Genomic DNA, 21,364 nt, shown 5'->3' with positions numbered 1-21,364 from the left:
TTTTTCACTGGTTTTTCAAGTGGTTTTATCGTTAACGAAAACTGTTCATGTCCTGATACCAGGTCGGTATGACTATTTTACCTGTGAGCGGGAAAATTTAGCGCATGGTCATCTAGCGAAGGAGCAGATTTTGACCGTATGTATACTTCTCTATACGGTATGCTTTTTGCCTCGCCAGCTCTAGAAGAATGTAGCTGAGAATTCCTTCTTCGTGGTCGATTTGGTAACATAAATCTTTGACAAATCATGTGGTGTCAAATCTTGCGACGTTAGTGGGAGTTCCTCCATTGACATTCAAAAATTTGCAGTGTCAAGCGTAGCCAAATAGCGTTTACATACAATTCTGGTGAATGTAATGCGAAATATTTAAATCCATTCCATGTCACGCCCGTGAAAAGGAATTGGAGTGGTTGGGCAGCAAGATAATCCCGTTTCTTACTCTCTGGATTTTTTTTTTTAAGAACAAATATGTAAAGCTAAACCTGAGGCAACTCAAAGTAACCGGGAATGGGGGTCGGCAATAGGCCGAAAAGTGTGTTTAACTGGGAACCGAAAGAAACTATCACTCACCAAAGCTCCACGTATGGTGCACTTACGCACGGTCTAATATACCTAGACCTAGACTGCGCACTCAGGATTCTGGGTGCACGCACTCAAGGCATATAGAATATACTTTGGGTGCACTAACAACACTACCCCGTACGAAGGTATATCATTAAATTTATTTTACTTTTACAAGAATATCACGCTTAACGATACAACTTCCATTCTAAAATCTGGCGTCAAGACAACCGTCATTCGGTGAAATATATAGAAAACTGTCTGAGGGACCATTTCCTCTAGGAGTGACGAGTTAATCTTGAACGCTTAGCTCCTTATACAGCAAGGCCAGAGGATCGCAAGTTGCTTACAAGGGCTCGCGAGGGGAAGTCCCGTCTCTTTCAACAGGATAAGATGGCAGAGTCTGTGCAACTTTGTGGCACAGCGGTGGACACAACAGCTGCAGAAGCGTTTTCCAAAAAATGGTCTCTCTTTCTCTTGTTTGTGTGGGTTTCACGTCGCATCTCGAGAGACCTTGGGCGCCGAAGTGATTGCTTTTGTTATCATGGACGACAGCTCTCTTGACTTTCAATTTTTTCTCTTGTTATCGTGAGATACAAAGACCGTTTCTTGTTATCGCGTGTTGAAAATATCTATGTATTGCTGTTTGAATGTGAGGAGCTCTTTCTCTCATTATCTTCGGCTACAAATCAAAACAAGGTAAGAAACTGCAAATTTTTAGGTTTCTTTTAGATAAGTGTACTTAACTTAAGAGTAAAAAACGCAAACCACTTCAGATTACCATAACATGAGTAAAAAAACCCACTTACGATTGCCATTACATAGGAGTGAAAACCAAAAACTTCCTACGATTGCCATTACATAGGAGTGAAAACCAAAAACTTCCTACGATTACCATGCCATAAGAGTTAAAGACAAAAACCGCTTCAGATTACAAAAGTTTCAAAATAACAATTCATTCAAGCTACTTATAACTTATTATATCGTCTGCCATTATCTTAAATTATCGTGTCCCGAACTATAAACATTCACCCACACACACACACGAGAGAACATCATTAATTTCCTGTGTTCATATGTTACGATAAGAAACGCCAGTATATACAAGCTATATATATATATCTATATATATATATATAATATATATATATATATATATATATATATATATATATATATATATGACTTATATTACATCCTACAATCGTCCAGTGGATTTCAAGAATTCTAAGACTTACACGGTTTAGCCATTCTGTCCTTTTTCACTTGGTTTGGTTTTATATCCAGCACTCGATAGGGATGACTCCCTCTCTGGCGGGCCCTTGTACGTTCTCAAAATAAGGTGCTTCTTATGCTGTATAGAATTCTCTTCATCTTATTCTATAAATCTTCCAGATCAAAATCCATTCTCCTTTTCTTCCGTCGTTTCCTTATTTACTAATAAAATATACAAAGAGGCAAGCAGAGCGACACGCACCAATATACTGGTACTAATTATGCACAACTGTGGCAACATGCCGCTGTGCTTTCAGAATGATGGCAATTATGTGGTAATAGTTTTGAAAATTCATACTTGTAATTTAATAGTACGTGGAACGACCACACAGCACAATCGATGTATATTTACTGATAACTCGGTGTTATGGTACGGTAATAGTACTACTTTTGTTACTAGAACTCTACAACAAACGTACCGCGTCAGGTATCACCTCCTACGTAAGAGCTCTCTTTTGAACAATACTTTTGATGACTATGGAACATAACGTATTCTAAAGAAGAGAATAAAACACAGTTTTCTTGTGGGGAAATTCTTTATATATTGTTAGGAATACACTTGAAACCCCTTAAGCTTTACGAAGACTACTGTCCTCATCCACTGAATGCGTAACCATTCTGGTTTATCAATAAATGGGTCTTATTGATCCTCACTATTATTTTATCATAACTGAATTATTTGACATAGTTGCGTTGTTTTTAAACATACTCCATGTGACCATTTCCCTCAGGATCGGGGAGGGGTGGGGTGGCTCTTGGGATACGCTATACAACAGCCCTTGCCTCAATCGAGCAATGCCTGAGTAACATATCTATCTCCCTTTCTGTATTTGCAGATGAACAATGGGTTGTCATTACAGCAAGGAAAACCAGTGTTACTCCTCGACCTGTTGCTTCTGTATGTCTGGGAAAGCCGCCTGCTACTGGATTGGAATTGTTAGCCTAGTAAGGATACAGTTTTTACAGCATCTTTCTTTTTTTTAGGTGATGGGAGGGGCAACCCAACGAAAGCACTGGGGCCAGTAAAAAAATAAATCAAGGCCAAACTCTCTATGATAGCGACTGATTCATCTATCAAGTGGATTATGTAGCCCAGACACAAGAGAAAAAAAAACGAATAAAATCATATTGACTGGGTGGTGCTTCATTACGAGTACACACACACACACACACACACACACACACACACACACACACACACACACATATATATATATATATATATATATATATATATATATATATTATATATATATATATATATTACTGTGCTGTAGTCATTGTATAAGCTGTTAAAAGAGTGAGATGGTGTTCATATCCACGATTATATGTACGTAGTACTACATATTCTCTCAGTGGAAGGAAGCTTCACCAACTGATCAAGTTGGTGAAAGTGCCCAGAACTTCCTCGAACAGAGAATATATAGTCTGTACCTTCATTTGACTGCAGGTTTTCTTCACCCATTCTGAGATCACAAAAGAGCCATGGTATTTATATCACGTCGTCTGAGGCACATAAAGTCTAACATAACGTGCATAAATATTTCCGACAAGTCCGCCGGGGAAAAACGGTACAAAATTCACCACCCTTTATAAAAAAAAGCATTCTAAATGACATAGTGTTAAAGTCAGATTTATGAACCACGCATACTGTCATTTGTAAATCATACGATTTTGTGTATGTGCACGCGCACGTATTTCGATAATGGAAAACAGTCGAAACAGTATCTAATTAATGCAGAATAGTACGCACTCAATTCATCAATAAATCTCATTCTCCACAGGTGTGGGAGACCTTCACTCAGTGCTTCGACTACCTCACAGCCTACAGCGAATATGAATACTGCCCAACCTGCATCGAAGACTACACAAGTAAGTCCGACCAAGCACTTATTACAAATCTTGAGCTTTCTCGAAGCATTTCCAATCACGTTATATTTAAAAGCATCGGGACAAAGTAATGAAACACGTGTACGTAAATACGGAATAAACAGCACAAGGAATATGAATAAGTAGAATATCCCATAAAAGGCTGCAGCGTTGGTACTAGGATATATTGAACTGCGAGCGGAGTATGTAATGAGACGGAGATAGGCTATGTGAACACGTTCAGTAGGCACTTTCACGTAAGGCTGCAACTCGTAGTTAACCAAGCTGGTTGGTCTTTTTTTCTTTCTTTACGGAAATGTAGTTTACAATTGAAGAAGCATAAGAATTTGATAAAATAAATCCCACTGTTATTCAGGGCCAGGTTAGCAAGTTATATATTGTAGTTATTGCTTGATTTTTTTTGTACCCCTAGGGCCATTGGCTCTGAACAGCTGGCCACACTTCTTGAGCAGGTGCGGAGCGTTGGTACCTATACTCTGTTTTTTTTTTTTTTTTTTTTTTTTTTTTCATCTGTCCATCCGCCTGTGGTGTTTTTGTATGGTAACACTGCGTCCCGGGCTTTTGATAGTTACATTCAGCTTTCAGAAATTCAACGATTATAATAATATCCTATTTCGAATATTAACGGTGTAACTCGCATACAGTAAATTATTAAAACACTTTTCAGTTGCAAATGTACACCCAGATATCCTTTTATTTACCTAAAACTTACAAATAGCGTAACTATCTAAAGCCCGGGACGCAGTGTTACCATACAAAAACACCACAGGCGGATGGACAGATGGAAAAAAACAGAGTATAGGGAAAGTCCACCTTTGTTAATTATAATCTGCCCTAATTGCAATTTCTTTGTACTACATTTGTTTCGGATTTGTGTTACCTTTATTATCAATCCTGCCAATTCTTTAGGTAGGTTTCCAGTTCCTCCACTTAATGTTTTTGAAAACAATATAAGAAGAGGGTGGAAAGTAAGATGGGAGGTTGAGTACAAGGAATTCCCTTTGTCAGCGGCTTCTAAGTACAGTTTTGGTCCATACATTGTATCTTGCCTGACATTTTCCTTTCCATTCATGTCATAAAATAATGAGGCCTACACCTAACCCCACCATCTCCCACAACAATGCTGCAGTCTGCTAAAACTAAAGTTGTCAATGAACTTGACGGCAGCTACAAATCATATGTGTGTAAGTGCCCCTAGGTACTTGTTGAAACCAATTATAGCATTAAGAGTAATCAAATAATCTATTGGGGATTTCTTTCCATACCACTAGCCCGATTTTTACTGTCTTTTCATTCGCACCTGAATTTTTCAAGATTTTTGCTTGCTTTGCTTAGTACGAAAATCTTCTGTTATTAAGACTTAAATTACTTCCATTTGATTTGTTTACCAATAAGATACCTCTATATCCACTGGCTCCTGTATGTACATAATTTATTGATAATTTCACACTTTATTTTATATATTTTTCCCAATGCCTTTTTACTATCGTAACGCTCACCGCACCATTATTTCTCCTTGCTTGTCACCTCATTACTTTGCCTAACTTCATAGTGGTACTGTTCTCGCTTCCTTTTGTCTTCACTAATTGTCGTCCATTTTGTTTCCTTCAGTCAGGTCTTCTTTGTGGGCTTATTTTGTTTAGTCAGGCATCTAATACACTTTAATCTTCGTTTCACCTACTTCGGATGTTGCCTTTCATCTTTTACAATCATTCTATTGACTATAATGTTTTTATCGATCTGTCCACCCGCCTGTGGTGTTTGCTTATGGTAACACTGCGTCCCGGGCTTTAGACAGTTACGCTATGTGTAAGTTTTCGGTAAATAAAAGGATATCTGGGTGTGCATTTGTAACTGAAAAGTGTCTTAATAATTTACTATATGCGAATTACACCGTTAGTATTCGAAATAGGATGTTATTATTATTGTTGAATGTAAGCTGAATGTAACAATCTAAAGCTCAGGACGCAGTGTTACCATACGCAAACACCACAGGCGGGTGGACAGATGGAAAAAAACCGAGTATAGTCTTCTGTCATCTTTATATTTTGCCCGACAGCCTACCTTATCATGCACTGTTTCGCTTAATCCAGAATCTTCAGTTTACTTTTCAAACTCTTTTGTGATGGCTGACGTTGGTAACCCCTTGCTTACCACTCTTGCTTTTTAACAGTGTCTAATTCGTATATACTTCGACAACAAACCGACATATACTCATTTAGATTACTCTATCTTTCCTCTCTTCCGTTATTATTCCAAATTACCGAACCCTCCCCCCTCCCTCCCATTCTTCATTCTGCACCAACTACATTCACATTCATGAGATGATAATCCTTAGGCCTCAAGTCCTTCTTAATTTTCCTTAGTATTTTACTTACTTTTAATTTCTTCAATCTCGCAATTTCTTCACTCTTGCCTATAGGGGGAAACACTGCAGTGGATCCATCGTCATCGCGTGGATCAGCCTTATTCACTCGATGTTTAATTGGTGAAACAAGAATACAATTACGATATTTAATTGGCGAAACAAGGATACAATTACATCTTCAAGCATACCATTCAAAAGATTGAAGTTTTGTCAACATAATGTGATATATGAAAGCGCCATACGAACTGTAAGAGGCATGTGAGGTCTTCGTAAAATATGTTTTCAAGGCAGTTTTTAAATCCAATATGGCGTCCACCGACTGAGGTGCCGTTCGTAACAGCAAAGGATCCAACATCTTTCCCAGCCTTCTCAGCACTCATTTGAACAATGTTAGCGTATATATGTAACGTTTATTGATCTTACTCAAGATTGCAGTTGTAATCAGCACAATAAAACAACATTTTGTTGCCTATAATAGTGAAAGTATGAAACTTCTTATTCCTGGGGTCATGGTTTGAACTGAAATTCATTTTTACCTTGTAATCGGTGGTTTTATCCTTACTGCCATCACAATTGAAACTCCACAGTGCTTATTTGATTGTAATTATACATGTTTTGATCTAAATTCACTCCAAATTGCACTTGAACTACGTTGCCGTTCCTGGTTCCTAAGCGCTCACTCCACAAACACAGTTGCGGGCAGCACACGACTACACGGTTTATGATGTGCAAAGCTTTATTCCCTTAATTGTTTAGTTTACTCATTATTTAGTTTAACTTTACTTTGTTACTTCAAAATGTTTATTTAATTCATGACTATTATCCCTTTTTTGCAACCAAATTAACCCCGAAAAATTACAGATATTTCTAAAGTAGATACAAGCAGACGACGGCAAAATGAAATAGAAGAGCGTGAACAACGCCTTAGGTACCGTTCACAGCATAACTGTTGATATTTGAGTCAGGAATCTATTTACTTTTTCAACAACGGATATTTTCAAATTAATAATCATGAATATGTAAAAAATTTATGCAATTCATGACCTTATACTGCCGTTTAGCTATTTATTTAAATAATTATCTAGTGCACGCTTCTTCCTCTTCGTCTACCAAAACATCGTAATTTCCTTGGATAAGCCGCGGTTAGTGTCATTATTGACGATTGTTGTGAAGAGAGTGCCCCAGCGTCTATGGGTACAAGTGGTGTGGGGATTTAGCACATGGAATGGAAAGTTTATTGACACAAGCAACTCCACAAACATCGAGATGGCGTCATTCTTCTATATTGTTGGTGTTATAAGTGAAATTTTGAAAGCGTCATGGAGGTATGTTTGCACTGCGCATGACTAGACTATCATTGAAATCTGTTTAATCTTAAAATATGAACTTAATTTCTAACTTTGGAGAAAATACTTAGTTCGAAAGGATAGTAGAGGTCTCGAGCTGTTGCTCTCACCACCGATGACTCGTGACTGGTGCCCATCTCCGGTGTCAGGACGTGTTAAAGTAAGTCTTCGAAGGGTGGATCCACACGCGGTGAAAACTGGATCAGCTAGTCCAGTCGGTTATTTCCCCTTGTATATTATACTCAAGTTCTACTTTTGCAGTTTAGTCACCCAATAGCACTTGGATTTCGTTTTCTTTTTCTCATATTCAATCTAAGAAAACGGAAGGCATTCATTTGGAGACTTAAATATCTACACACCACGCTTATCTGTTACCACTTCAATATCTACACACCACACTTACCCGTTACCATTAGAGAACAGCATATTTAAACGCATTTGATACATTTAGATGTAAGCTCCTTAATGCATGAAGTTCACTAAAAATTATGTTTGAAGTCTTCTCACTGACATTTTCTAATTTCTTTTCAGACACAAGACTCGGTTTCGGTAGCGGCATCATCTCATCGGGGCAGTGGGTCATGTCGATTCTACTGATGATTGGTGCAAAAATGGTCAGCCTATTTCATACTCATCCAAATCTCTGTCTGTTCTCGGAACTGAATATCGTTTCAAGTGAATACTGGCAAAGGATTAATAAACTATCTAATTCGTATAATAATAATAATAATAATAATAATAATAATAATAATAATAATAATAATAACAATAATACCATACTAATAATAATAATAATAATAATAATAATAATAATAATAATAATAATAATAATAATAATAATAATAATAATAATAATAATAAATAAGAAAGCAAGTAAAATATAAATCGATTTTTCTGTCTAGTGGTGGCCTCAGCCACTGCCTATGACACTCAGTCACGGGCCGGTACCTATAGCACTGCCTTTAGTACGGTGGTAGCTAAATTTAACCTTAAATCAAATGGAAACCACCGAGGATAGAGAGCTGCAATTTGGTATGTTTGATGACAGGAGTGTGGATGATCAACGTACCAATTTGCAGCCCTCTAGCCTCGGTAGTTTTTAAAATCTCCCGAAAGGCTAATCTCTATCATCCTTCACTGGCAATCCTCTTCAGGAACTTCGCTTTCTCGTGCTCCTGTGGCTCGCGTGGACGTGCGTCACCCTAGCGATGCTGTCCGTCTGGTTCTTCTACTCGATGCCCTTCATGCCCAACGTCAGAGGATTGGCAACTATCATCAAACTCTTCTGGGTCGTCCATTACTTCATCGTCGTCAAGACACATTACTCGAAGGCGAGTTAATGAGCTATTTGGTCGCACAACTAGACTCATTATTCAAAGATAAAATGTGACCGGTTTTGAAGAGAAAATGTGACTTTATTCGCCTATTTCTTACAAATAATTATTCAAGAATAAATGACTCCATTACTCATTTCAAAGTGTATCAACACTGTACAAATGTACAATGAGACTCACTATACATAATAAAACACGAATCATAACTAAAATGTAAATCATATGTAAGTTGCGCCCCTTGGACAGAAAAAAAAAAAACAATACTTCCTTATGAATGCCTGGAATCAAAAGTCGTGCTAAATTCTCACGACATTATCTTTGTATAAATCTTAATAAAGCAGATGTTCCAGACTTGCAGACACAACTACTGAGACACATTACCATAGTTCATAAATCCTTAAAACTAATGTATCTCCCTAAAACCTCAGAAAATGATCTTTGGCATAAATCCTGATAAACAATGATTTTTTATAATTTTTTTGCAACAGAAAAAGTATGAGATACACAACAGAAATCATTGGTGATCACTACACACCAACAAACAATATTCTTCCGTAAATTTTTGCAATAAAACACTGCTTAAGAAAAAATCTTTTGTATAACTAAAAAAATTAATACAGTCTCTTTACCATACAAAATACGCGTTAAACGATAGCAACTATTACACGTCCTCACACAATCAACATGGAAAAGAACTTTTACATTAAACCATAAAACGAATATTGGATAAAATCCTCTTAAAATTAATTACATTAAAAAAAAACTAAAAAAAAAAAAAAAAAAAATTACGAACATCTAACAGCCAGCTCTTTTCCCCTCAACAGATGTCCCTAACTTTCAGTGCCAGGGAGAGGCCTAAACCTCAAAGTACCCCCGAGCAGCCCGATACGTCGTTCTCACAAAAGACGTAAAATCAGGGACGATCCCAATCACCAGCCTGTGATTCGAACCCTCCTGGCAGTTGCAGTGAAGCTGAAGACCTACAAGGAGTGCAAAAGCATCAGCACGAAAGACGAGCCTTCGGGAACTTCTGACGACCTGAAGATACCGACAGGAGGGAAGGACGAGGAGGGAGGTTCTCGTGCAGTCAGAGGTATAGGATTATGAGACTCTCTATGTGTGTGTGTGTGCACATAATATATATACATACATACATACATACATACTCTACATAACATTACATACATACATACATACATACATACATACCTTACATACATACATACATATATATATATAATAATATATAATACATATATTAGATTATACACACATTTAATGATATCTATATATATATATATATATATATATATATCTATATATATATATATATATACATTTAATGATAATACCAGCACATACATTCAGTAACCTACGTTTATAAATAATCTTGTTATTCATCTCACTCCAACTACTATGGTGTTGTTACCCAAAGTACTTACATGGGTTTACTTTATAATTTCAGTAATTGGTTATACAAATGATAAACTTTACTAATAAAAATAACCTCCCCTCTCCCAGGAGAGGAGACCGCTGTACTTCCCAGTGGGGCACCTGAAGACCTGGAAGTAGGGTCCAGTCAACAGGTAAACAGCACATCTGTCAATCAACCCACAAGCTCCGAGAACTTTATACCTCAAGGCGAACTCTCAGGGACCAAAGCAATAAATGATAATATCACTAATGACGAAGATAATCGAATATCAAAGTCTGGGATCTCAAACGGGGCTGATAATAACGACATTCGTCCACCGTCCCACGTGCCAAACGAGAAGGTGCCAAAAACGACGACTTCGTTGCCCCAGATCCTCCACATGGAGAAGAAGAGAGTTCGCAGGACGACTACGGACGACGAGGAACAGGACCCAGGGCACCGCCCTAGCGACAATAACCAACTGGAGGAGACAACAGCCGGTATGCGCGACTCTACAACGATCATTTTTCCCGACGCGTGTGTTCCTGGAGGCCGAAGACGGCTCGAGAGCGACGTCAGTTCGAAGTCCGCCAGGCAGCAGCCATCTGCTATCAAGCGAAGGAAATCGTACAGGGTGGCCGTCGGACACGATGACGACGAACACACTGCGGCAGACGACGACGAGGAGTCTCGAGTTTTACACGTCACTGATTTATAGTCTAAAAATGGTTCCTTGTTGGACGAGTGGTTTCGCGCTCGGGTACCAGTCCGGTGGTCCGAAGTTCGATTCTGGGCTCAGCCAACCCGAAATCAGAGGAATTTATTTCTGGTGATAGAAATTCATTTCTCGATATAATGTGGTTCGGAGCCCACAATAAGCTGTAGGTCCGGTTGCTAGATGACCAATTGGTTCCTAGCCACGTAAAAATATCTAATCCTTGGGGCCAGTCATAGGAGAGCTGTTAATCAGCTCAGTGGTCTGGTTAAACCAAGATATACTTAACTTATAGTCTAAAATGACAGTGATTTGAAATGTCGACTTGATCCAATTGCTTATGTGAATAAAAATAAACAATACAATTCTTTTTTAATTTGTATCACCTGGATTGGTATGTATGTATAGCTTCACTTTATTTATTTATTTATTTTTTTTACTGAAAAACACATTACATCTGGTTTTGTTCGAGCAACGAGCACTTACGTCAATAATAATTATTATACTCTCTCTCTCTCTGGTTTTGCCCGAGCAGCGAGCACTGACGACAATAATCTCTCTCTCTCTCTCTCTCTCTCTCTCTCTCTCTCTCTTTCTCCACATACCGCTACCATTCCCAAACTGTAACCAAGTACCCGGACCTTCCCTGATAAAAGAGGGACGTCATATCTTAAAAGTAAACCACATAATCAATTTGAAAATAATCTCATAATGTTTCCCACACCTAAATTACCTGCAGTTGTCATCACTGAACTAACTTAACCTACCCTATCCCCAACCTAACCTAACCTTCCCACCCTAACCTAACCTCATCTAGGGACACGAAAAAACAAACAAACAAACGGGGCTGGTGCAATACTAGTAGACAGCTCGGGAAGTAGCCTCCCGCCTACCGCTTACCAGTCCACCCAAGATCCTTGAGTGCACCCTAGGTGCAAATGGATGGATTTGCTGAGAAAATGGAAGGTCGACCATTTGAAAATAGCAACCCCTCGTAAGACGAAATGGCAAAAGGTATGTCTCGACAGTGTCTCGCTAAAGGAGGAAAGCGCTCGGTACGAATTCCTGATATATATATATATACTATATATATATATATATATAATATAATATATATATATAATAATAAATATATATTATATTATAATAATATATATAAATTAGATATATATAATAATATATCTAATATAATATATTATAAATTATATATATATATTAATATATCTATATATATATATTTATATATATATATATATATTATATATATTATATTATAATATATTATATATAATTAATTATATATATATATATCAAACTGGATAGTATCTAGCGGAGATATTTATTACAAAACAAAATACTTTTTAATATCTCCGCTAGATACCATCCAGTTTCGATGGGGTCCTGTTAATAATGGTATTAATGTATACAAAACATATATAAATAATTTTTTTTTAAGTGGGAGAACTTCAGGAAACCTTATCAGTTCGCGGTGACTCTTAAAGACTCCCGCTGCTGGAATGTTTGCTGCAAAGGGCCTGTCTTTGCTGGAACGTGTTTGCAAAGAGGACTGAAGGAAAGCTCTGAAGGTTTTACGGGGCACTTCAATACCTGGTTGGAATGCATCATATTCTGCCCTGAGAGAGAGAGAGAGAGAGAGAGAGAGAGAGAGAGAGAGAGAGAGACTTTATATAGTTTCATCCCAAAGGGGGGGAGAGAGTTATAAGGAGTTATAGGGATTAAGATGTCTCAAAGACTTGTTAGTCCATCCGAGGAGACATCGTGTGCTCACTTATTTGTAGGAGCAGGTTTTACTGTTGTGGAGAGAGAGAGAGAGAGAGAGAGAGAGAGAGAGAGAGAGAGAGAGAGAGAGAGAGAGAGATTTTCTCTCGGGTGATCATATCCCAATACATTAGCTTTTCCTCTGAGGCCAAAAATAGGTCTAGAAGTCCCACTGCATAATCCATGGAAACTTCTGGACGAGAGAGAAACGACATAGTATTATGTCCTAGTGTGTTTGTGTGTGTTCGTAAGTGTGTGTGTAACTCTTTTGTCGTCGCGTGAAGCCCAGCAGGTGCTTGGCCGCCTTAAACCAATTTAGCTAGGTAGCCCGCCTCACCTGCTTCCTCTTTTGATGCTCGCTCCGGGGCCCGAGGAATGACAAGTGATCTGTCATGTCGCATACTTTCTCCATAAACGATCACATAAAATACAAAGCAGAGAATTTGTAAAATCTCAAGCAACCAAATGCAATTAATCTTAAGGATAGAATAACATTCTTTTAAATAAAATGGCACGTCATAGCTAGTATTTCCACCTAAGAGGAGGTGGGGGGAGGAGGAGGGGGGGCATTCCACTGCTCACTCAAGGGCCCTTCCATCAGGAGGGTCAAGTGTCTGTCAGGGCTGTAATCTAGTTGCAACTCTGACTACGTGACACCTCGTCTGCCTCCCAGAGCGGCACTGCCTTGGAATATTTAGGAGGTACGTCTTGGTTTATTCGTAAAATTTCTTAGAAATGTGACATTTTTCTACACCATTTTTAGTAGACATTTTAAATTGGCAATTTTCTACATTTCGACTGGTTCATAACTGCGAAATCTTCAAATGAGACAAGACCCTATACGGTTCATGTTTGCAGAGGGAACAGCTTATAAAGGACACCAGTTGGTTCAAAACTTCAAAAATCGCAGCCAATAAGGAACCTTGCTTGAAAAAGGTACGCCTGACGAAGAACCTCACACGGTTCATGACTACAGAAGGTATCAACGATAAAGGTATCTTTAGGCTCACAAAGCAAATGACACTGACGACAAAGGGCCCAGATGAAAAAGTACAACCCACAAATAATCTCATCTGGCTTTTAGCTCCAAAAGGTGCAGTTGCCTTAGCAGGCACGGGTCTGTAAGAGATACAGTTGACAAAGGGCCTATAGGATCTATAAATACTGACAAATGACGTCAGTTGGCTTGCTGCTACATAAGGTAAACTGGTCACAGGACCTTTTTTGGTTGAAGACTGCAAAAGGCTCAGCAGCAAAGGTATAACAAACCTAGAGAGAAGGCCTTAGCTTGTTTATAACTGCAACTTCCTTTCCGAAACTTTTCCCAAATAAGAAAATCATCTGTTAAAAACTTATAAAAAAAGATTTTTGTGGTGCTATAGATATGTTATGTATAAAACTAACACATTTTTCGAGGTTTTGGTGAAAATCATTCAAATATATCAATTTACCCTGTTTACGAGTCGATCACAGATACCAATCCCCAATTAGGTAGTGATGGAAATGTTGAATTAAAAATAATAATGATGAAAAAGAATTGTTATCATATTTATGACTCTGATTCTAGAAAAATTCAATATACATAATTCCCTTCCGACCAACATTTTCTTTGTAATTTTGTTTTTTCTTTAAATTGTGTTTTCTTGGCATTTATTCCATACTCATTACCCCTTGCCGTCAATTCCCAAACACCTGACATACTCATAAAAAGCCAATATATATAATATATATATATATATAATATATATATATATATATATATATATATATAAACATACCATACATATATATATACATACATATACATATATATATATATATATATACATATACATATATACATATATATTATATATATATATATGATATATATGTATATGTATGTATGATGTATTATATATATAATATATATATATATATATATCTATATATATATATATACATAACGATATAATTCAATCGAGTTTTCTCAACAGTGCTAAACATTACAATACGTATGAGCCATGGCCATGTACCTTTCAGCCAAGTCCGGGTGGTGGCCTGTCCTACAGCGCTGCTGCCAGACGCATGATCATGCTGACTTGAACTTTAAATAAAATACGAACCTACCTGAGGGCTAGAGGGCTGCAATTTGGTATTTAATATATATCATATATATATATTATATATATAATAATATATATCCCATGTATTTATATATATATATATATTTTAAATAATAGGTTGATATTATATATTATATATATATATTATATATATGTATGTATGTATGTATATATATATATATATATAATATATATACGTATATATATATATATATGATTATATATATATATAATATATTAACATAACGAAATAATTCAATCGAGTTTTCTCAACAGTGCATAACATTACAATACTGTATGAGCCATGGCCCATGTACCTTTCAGCCAAGTCCGGGTGGTGGCCTGTCCTACAGCGCTGCTGCCAGACGCATGATCATGGCTGACTTTAACTTTAAATAAAATAAGAACTACTGAGGCTAGAGGGCTGCAATTTGGTATGTTTGATGACTGGAGGGTGGATGATCAACATATCAATTTGCAGCCTTCTAGCCTCAGTAGTTTTTAAAATCTAAGGGCGGACAGAAAAAGTGCGGACAGACAGAGAAAGCCGGCACAATCGTTTTCTTTTCAGAAAACTAAAAAAAAAACCGGAACCGCTCAGAAGCCCTGCTTCCCAAACAGAAATATACACAAATAAGACCAAAATAGCCTTAAAACTGACAGTGAAACGAATAATAACTGATAAACGAGACAGAATAGTCAAGTAACAACAACTCAGTCATTCCACAAGAAGTCGACAACTTACCGAAGCAGAACGTTCTTGCTCGAAGCCTCTTCGACCCCCAACTTGAGTGACGTAGGATTTTCTGGAAAATAAAAATGTAATCAATTATTATTTATGAATATTTATTTAATAAAATCTGGAATGATATAATTCTTCATTTAGAAGATACGAATACAGATACAATTTGTTATCAGCAGCGTGAACATCACACTTACACAGGCACAAACATTTGTATATGTAAATATATATGTATATTATATTATATATATGCCATTTCCCATAATTGCTGGAGGGCTCCGTGAGAATAAAAAAATTCACACTGCTGATTTGCGGATGAAACTTCATGTGCGGAAAACTTCCACAACATAAGCCGCGTCAGCCACCAACACAGAGGGTTTATCTATCCTCCAATCTTAAGCTTAGTCTACCTATCTTGCCTCTATCATGATAATCCCATTCCGAATTCTATACTCTTCCACCAGCCTTCATCCCTGATTCTTGCTATAGTTCCTCGTTGGACGAGCGGGTCACGTGCTCTCTTACCGATTCGGTAGTATCGAGTTCGATTCCCCGCTCTGCAGATTAGAAATTCATTTTTCGATATAACGTAGTTCGGATCACACACTAATTTTAACGTGGAAAATATAATGAGATAATTTCCAAGAAGATTCTATAGTTATTTTTCTGGGAAGGACTGGTACTCGGTTACAGTCCCGGATAAGTTACCAGAAAGCATTAGTTCCACGCTGGACGAGTGGTTTTCGAGCTCGGCTGCCAATCCGGTGGTCCGAAGTTCGATTCCCTGCTCTACCAACGCGGAATCAGCGGAATTTATTTCTGGTGATAGAAATTCATTTCTCGATATAGTGTGGTTCGGATCCCACAATAAACTGTAGGTCCCGTTGCTAGGTAACCAATTGGTTCCTAGCCACGTAAAAATATCTAATCCTTCGGGCCAGCCCTAGGAGAGCTGTTAATCAGCTCAGTGTTCTGGTTAAACTAAGATATACTTAACTTAACCAGGATGCGTTCTCAAACCAGCTTTTCAGATCCAAGATAGATATCGCAGCGTGAGAAGCGTATAAATAAAATCCAACGGAGGTCTGAGGTTTACCCAAAACAAACAGGTAAAATGCTAGAGAATTCAAGCGCGCTGACTGAACAGCTTGGTATATATACTCTGCAAAAATTGTATGCAGCTGGGCATACTTCTGGGGATATATTCGTTTATTGGTGTCGGTCACAGGCTTGAAATGTAAGCGCTTACGTCTCAAAGGAGCAGATGTCCCAATTTCAATATTTTCGATAAGAATTAAATGCTAATGTCATAATGGATAGCAGGAGAGAGAGAGAGAGAGAGAGAGAGGCTACATTTTTTCGTGAAGAAATGGAGAAGGTAATGGGAAAAGAACGGGTAATTACATAAAGGAAAATGTAGCAGCCGTTTAACAGCATCTAGCTGAAAAAAGTTGTTTACAATAATGATGAATGCTTGAGATAAACCGGTATATTAATACTACTACTACTACTACTACTACTACTACTACTACTACTACTACTACTACTACTACTACTACTACTACTACTACTACTACTACTAATATAATAATATAATAATAATTAATAATGAATAAGTTAGAACCAATAATATCAGTAAACCAAATTAAAAAAACAAATTTGTATTTTTCCTAACACACGAACCTACGCTTTCGTATATGGAATATTCCTTACGCATCGCTTTGCTCTGCTGTTGTAGACTCATCTTTACAGAAACAATATCCCAACGCAACCTGGAACCCCTTAGGTTGACCCAAGCTGTCCTCCAATCGTCCATTGTATTTCCAGTCTTTTAGAACCAATAATTTCGGTATAAAAATATATAAAAAATAAAAAATAATTAAAATACAGATTTTTTCTCGACTTTCAAAGTCCTGTCGGAGGTGATGACGTGTTTTATCCGCGGTGTCTTTTGTTAGTTCATTTACTTCATTTCCTGTCGAGAATGTATTTTTCTTATAACGCGTTATCCTTCTGGTGATGAAGTTCTATTAATATGACGTCTTTTACTGAAGTGGCGCAACCTGTGGATGGACTTCACTTCACCGTCGTGTAAAGGGGTCGTGGGAAAGGAAATGTGGTAACTTGCATATGCTCGCTTCTAGTCACGTTACAATTTAAGGGCACGGCACTCATTCCCACTTTCTCTCTTCAGAGCAACGGCACTCATCCCCACTTTCTCTCTTCAGAGCAACGGCACTCATTCCCACTTTCTCTCTTCAGAGGAAACGGCAACTCCAATTCCACTTTTCTCTTCAGAGCAACGGCACTTCCCATTCCCGCTTTCTCTCTTCTGAGCGACGACACTTCATTCCCACTTTCTCTCTTGGAGACCTGAGGACTCATTCACACTTTTTCTCCCCTTCGGAGTGACGGACTTTCATTCCCACATTCTCGTTTCTCCTGGAGCGACGGCACATTCCCCCTTTTGCTATCCGGGCGACACCAACTCATTCCCCCTTTTTCCTCTCTGGAAGCGACGACACTTTCATTCCCCCTTCTTTCTCTCTGGAGCAGACGCCACTCATTACCCTTTTTCTTCCGGAGGCGGGGGGGGGGGTGGGGGGGAACCGACACCATTCCCCCTTTTTCTCTCGGAAGCGACGCCACTTTTTCATCCACCTTTTCCTCTCCGGAGCGACGGACACTTCATTCCCCTTTTTCTCTCCCGGAGCGGACGCCACTCATTTCACCTTTTCTCTCCGAGCGACTACCCACTAATTTCCCCCTTTTTCTCTCCGGAGCGACGACACTCATTCCCCCACCCTTTTTCTCTCTGGAGCGACGACACTCATTCCCCCTTTTTCTCCTGGAGCGCGGGACACTCATTCAACCCTTTTTCTCTCTGGCAAGCGAACCGTACACTTCCCCCATTTTCACCCTTTTTCTCTCCGGAGCGACGACACTCATTCACCCCCTTTTTCTCTCCGGAGCGACGACACTCATTCACCCTTTTTCTCTCCGGAGCGACGACACTCATTCACCCTTTTTCTCTCCGGAAGCGACCTACACTTCCCCCATTTTTTCCCCTTTTTCTCCTCGGTAAGCGACGACCACTCATATCACCCCTTTTTCTCGGAGCGACGACACTCATTCCCCCTTTTTCTCTCCGGAGCGACGACACTCATTCACCCTTTTTCTCTCCGGAGCGACGACACTCATTCCCCCTTTTTCTCTCCGGAGCGACGACACTCATTCACCCTTTTTCTCTCCGGAGCGACGACACTCATTCACCCTTTTTCTCGGAGCGGACGACACTCATTCCCCCACCCTTTTTCCTTCCTCCGGGTCGACGGACACTCATTCACCCCTCTTTTCTCTCCGGAGCGACGACACTCATTCACCCTTTTTCTCTCCGGATCGGGGGGGACCGACACTCATTCCCCCTTTTTTCTTTTTTCTCGAACGGACACTCATTCACCCCTTTTTCTTCTCCTGGAGCGACGACACATTCCCACTTTCTCTCTGAAACGAAGATACTCATTCCCACTTTCTCTCTCTGGAGCGACGGCACTCATTTTCACTTTCTCTCTTCAGAGCGACGGCACTCATTCCCGATTTCTCTCTTCGGAGTGACGGCACTCATTCCCGCTTTCTCTCTTCAAAGAGACGGCACTCATTCCCGCTTTCTCTCTTCAAAGAGACGGCACTCATTCCCACTTTCTCTCTTTGGAGTGAGGCACTCATTCCCACTTTATCTCTTCGGAGTGACGGCACTCATTCCCACATTCTCTCTTCGGAGCGATGGCACTCATTCCCCCTTTTTCTCTCCGGAGCGACGACACTCATTCACCCTTTTTCTCTCCGGAGCGACGACACTCATTCCCCCTTTTTCTCTCTGGAGCGACGGCACTCATTCCCACTTTCTCACTCCAAAGAGATGGCACTCATTCCCACTTTCTTTCTCCGGAGCGATGGCACTCATTCCCACTTTCTCTCTCTGGAGCGACGGCACTCATTCCCACTTTCTCTCTTCGGAGCTAAGAGCAACTATTCCAAGAAAAATAGTGAACATACCCGAGCAGTCCTGTGACCCCCAAAGATCTTCACCTGTTATGGCAAAAATGGATTCATCGTATTTGATTTGAAAATAGGATTTGGTCCAAAGGCCAAGCACTGGGACCTATGAGGTCATTCAGCGCTGGAACGGAAATTGAAAGTAAAGAGTTTGAAAGGTGTAATAGGAGGAAAACCTCAAAGCAGTTGCATTACGAATCAATTGTTAGGAGAGGGTGGGAAGGATGATGGAAGAAAGCAAATATGAAAAGAGGTACAGTAAAAAGAACGAAAGGGGTTACAGCTAGGAACCGAGGGGACGCTGAAAAGAACCTAAAGCAATGCCTACGGTGCACCGCATAAGGTGCACTGAAACAAGCTAGCTCAAATTACGATTCTAACGCAAATGATATGTACTCAGTCCTCGTTTTGAACTGATTCGTTTTGCTGGTATAGTGGTTAGTGTCGTGGCATGCCACTCAGATGTCATGGGTTCGCGTCTCACCCAGGGCGATGAAAAATCGCTGGCTCTGTATCATGATCAGTTACTGCTGCAGTGTTGGGGGGCCTTTAGCGGTGGGAAGTTGAAACCAACGTTCTTTGGAAGCTTGATCTTCAAGTCAGTGGCCCCTTTGGTGTGCGTGTTCCATGTGAATAGGTTTCATCTTTTGAAATTATAAGAAACAATAAAAATAATAATAAAAGAAGAGATACTTAGTAGACAACTCGACGTCTTTTAAATAAATTTCAGTTCTTTGTAACTAAAACAAAACCCTGACGTTCTTTGTTGCTAAGAGCGGAAATCCTGCTTCTCATTACACTTTCGCTCACCATAGCTTGACCTCATTTATTTAGACGAGTAGGTACAAACTGTTCCCACTTTTTTTTGGAAGGTTGGGGGTGGGGGGGAGGGGGCGAGTGTGGGAGGGAGACAGAAAGCGAGCGTTTTAACATCGGAAGTAACTGTCCTTTTTACAAGTAATACTTTTCCAAATCAGAAATTGTTAAAATAAAACTAATTAGCAAAAAGCACTTTTTCAGAGCTACATTTCTAAGGTGACAGATGAAAATCAGGGCGACTAAGAAAGCAGAATTTGGGTGGGTTAGAAAGCTGGAGCAGGAAGAGAAAAGTCAAAGGCAGAAAGTAATACGCCTGAAGGTCGAAAGGACGCCGCTAAGAACCTTGATCACAGCCTGCAGTGCGCCACGCAAGCTAACAGTGGTATCCACTCGTGGAGAAAATCTGAATGACTATGATGCGTGTAAATAAGTGTATTTCTTATACGGTTACACGTACAGGATATCAGCGCAGGTCTACCTGACATCAATATATGTAACTAAGGCACGCCATCGTTACAGACCTAGGACGCGATATCAATATAAATCTAATAGATCACAACACTAAGAGGTCTAGGTTATCACTTTAATATTAGCACGTCTACGATACATCAATACATTATGGAAAGGACATCAATAAAAGTCTACGCTATGATGTCAAAGCTGATCTGGGACGAGAAATCAGTACCGATCTATGGCTTCATTAGGAATCCAGCGACTACTGCTTGCTGAAATCTTTAAGAGACTCCTGGAGAGCTACTACAAAATTTGGTATCGTTTCTGCAAAAAACAAAAAAACGGGTGTGTAGTATAATCTTTTGTTCTTCTTCTTTTTAATTTTAATATTAACCCCCACAATAATGGCCCCAGAATCAATCCGCTCAACTGTTGCGAATCTATTTCTGAAAACACAAAGGTTACAGAAAATAACTGAAACATTTTATTAACAATAAACACAAATTA

At 39.0% G+C, this 21,364-nt stretch overlaps 1 protein-coding gene across 1 annotated transcript; it reads left to right on the top strand.

Annotated features, from left to right (window-relative positions):
- The first annotated feature begins 909 nt into the window (after positions 1–909).
- LOC135201971 (uncharacterized) lies at positions 910–11,268 on the top strand. The gene is made up of 7 exons (XM_064231248.1): positions 910–1,260; positions 2,673–2,781; positions 3,621–3,708; positions 7,972–8,054; positions 8,595–8,771; positions 9,609–9,867; positions 10,296–11,268. The coding sequence occupies exons 2-7, from the start codon at positions 2,680–2,682 to the stop codon at positions 10,904–10,906; spliced, it is 1,320 nt and encodes a 439-aa protein (XP_064087318.1). The 5' UTR covers positions 910–1,260; positions 2,673–2,679; the 3' UTR covers positions 10,907–11,268.
- Positions 11,269–21,364: the final 10,096 nt, after the last annotated feature.

Source organism: Macrobrachium nipponense, chromosome 30 (assembly GCF_015104395.2).
Source record: "Macrobrachium nipponense isolate FS-2020 chromosome 30, ASM1510439v2, whole genome shotgun sequence".
Lineage (NCBI taxonomy): Eukaryota > Metazoa > Arthropoda > Malacostraca > Decapoda > Palaemonidae > Macrobrachium > Macrobrachium nipponense.
The sequence above is the reverse complement of the archived record's forward strand: the minus strand, read 5'-3'. Positions and strand labels throughout refer to the sequence as shown.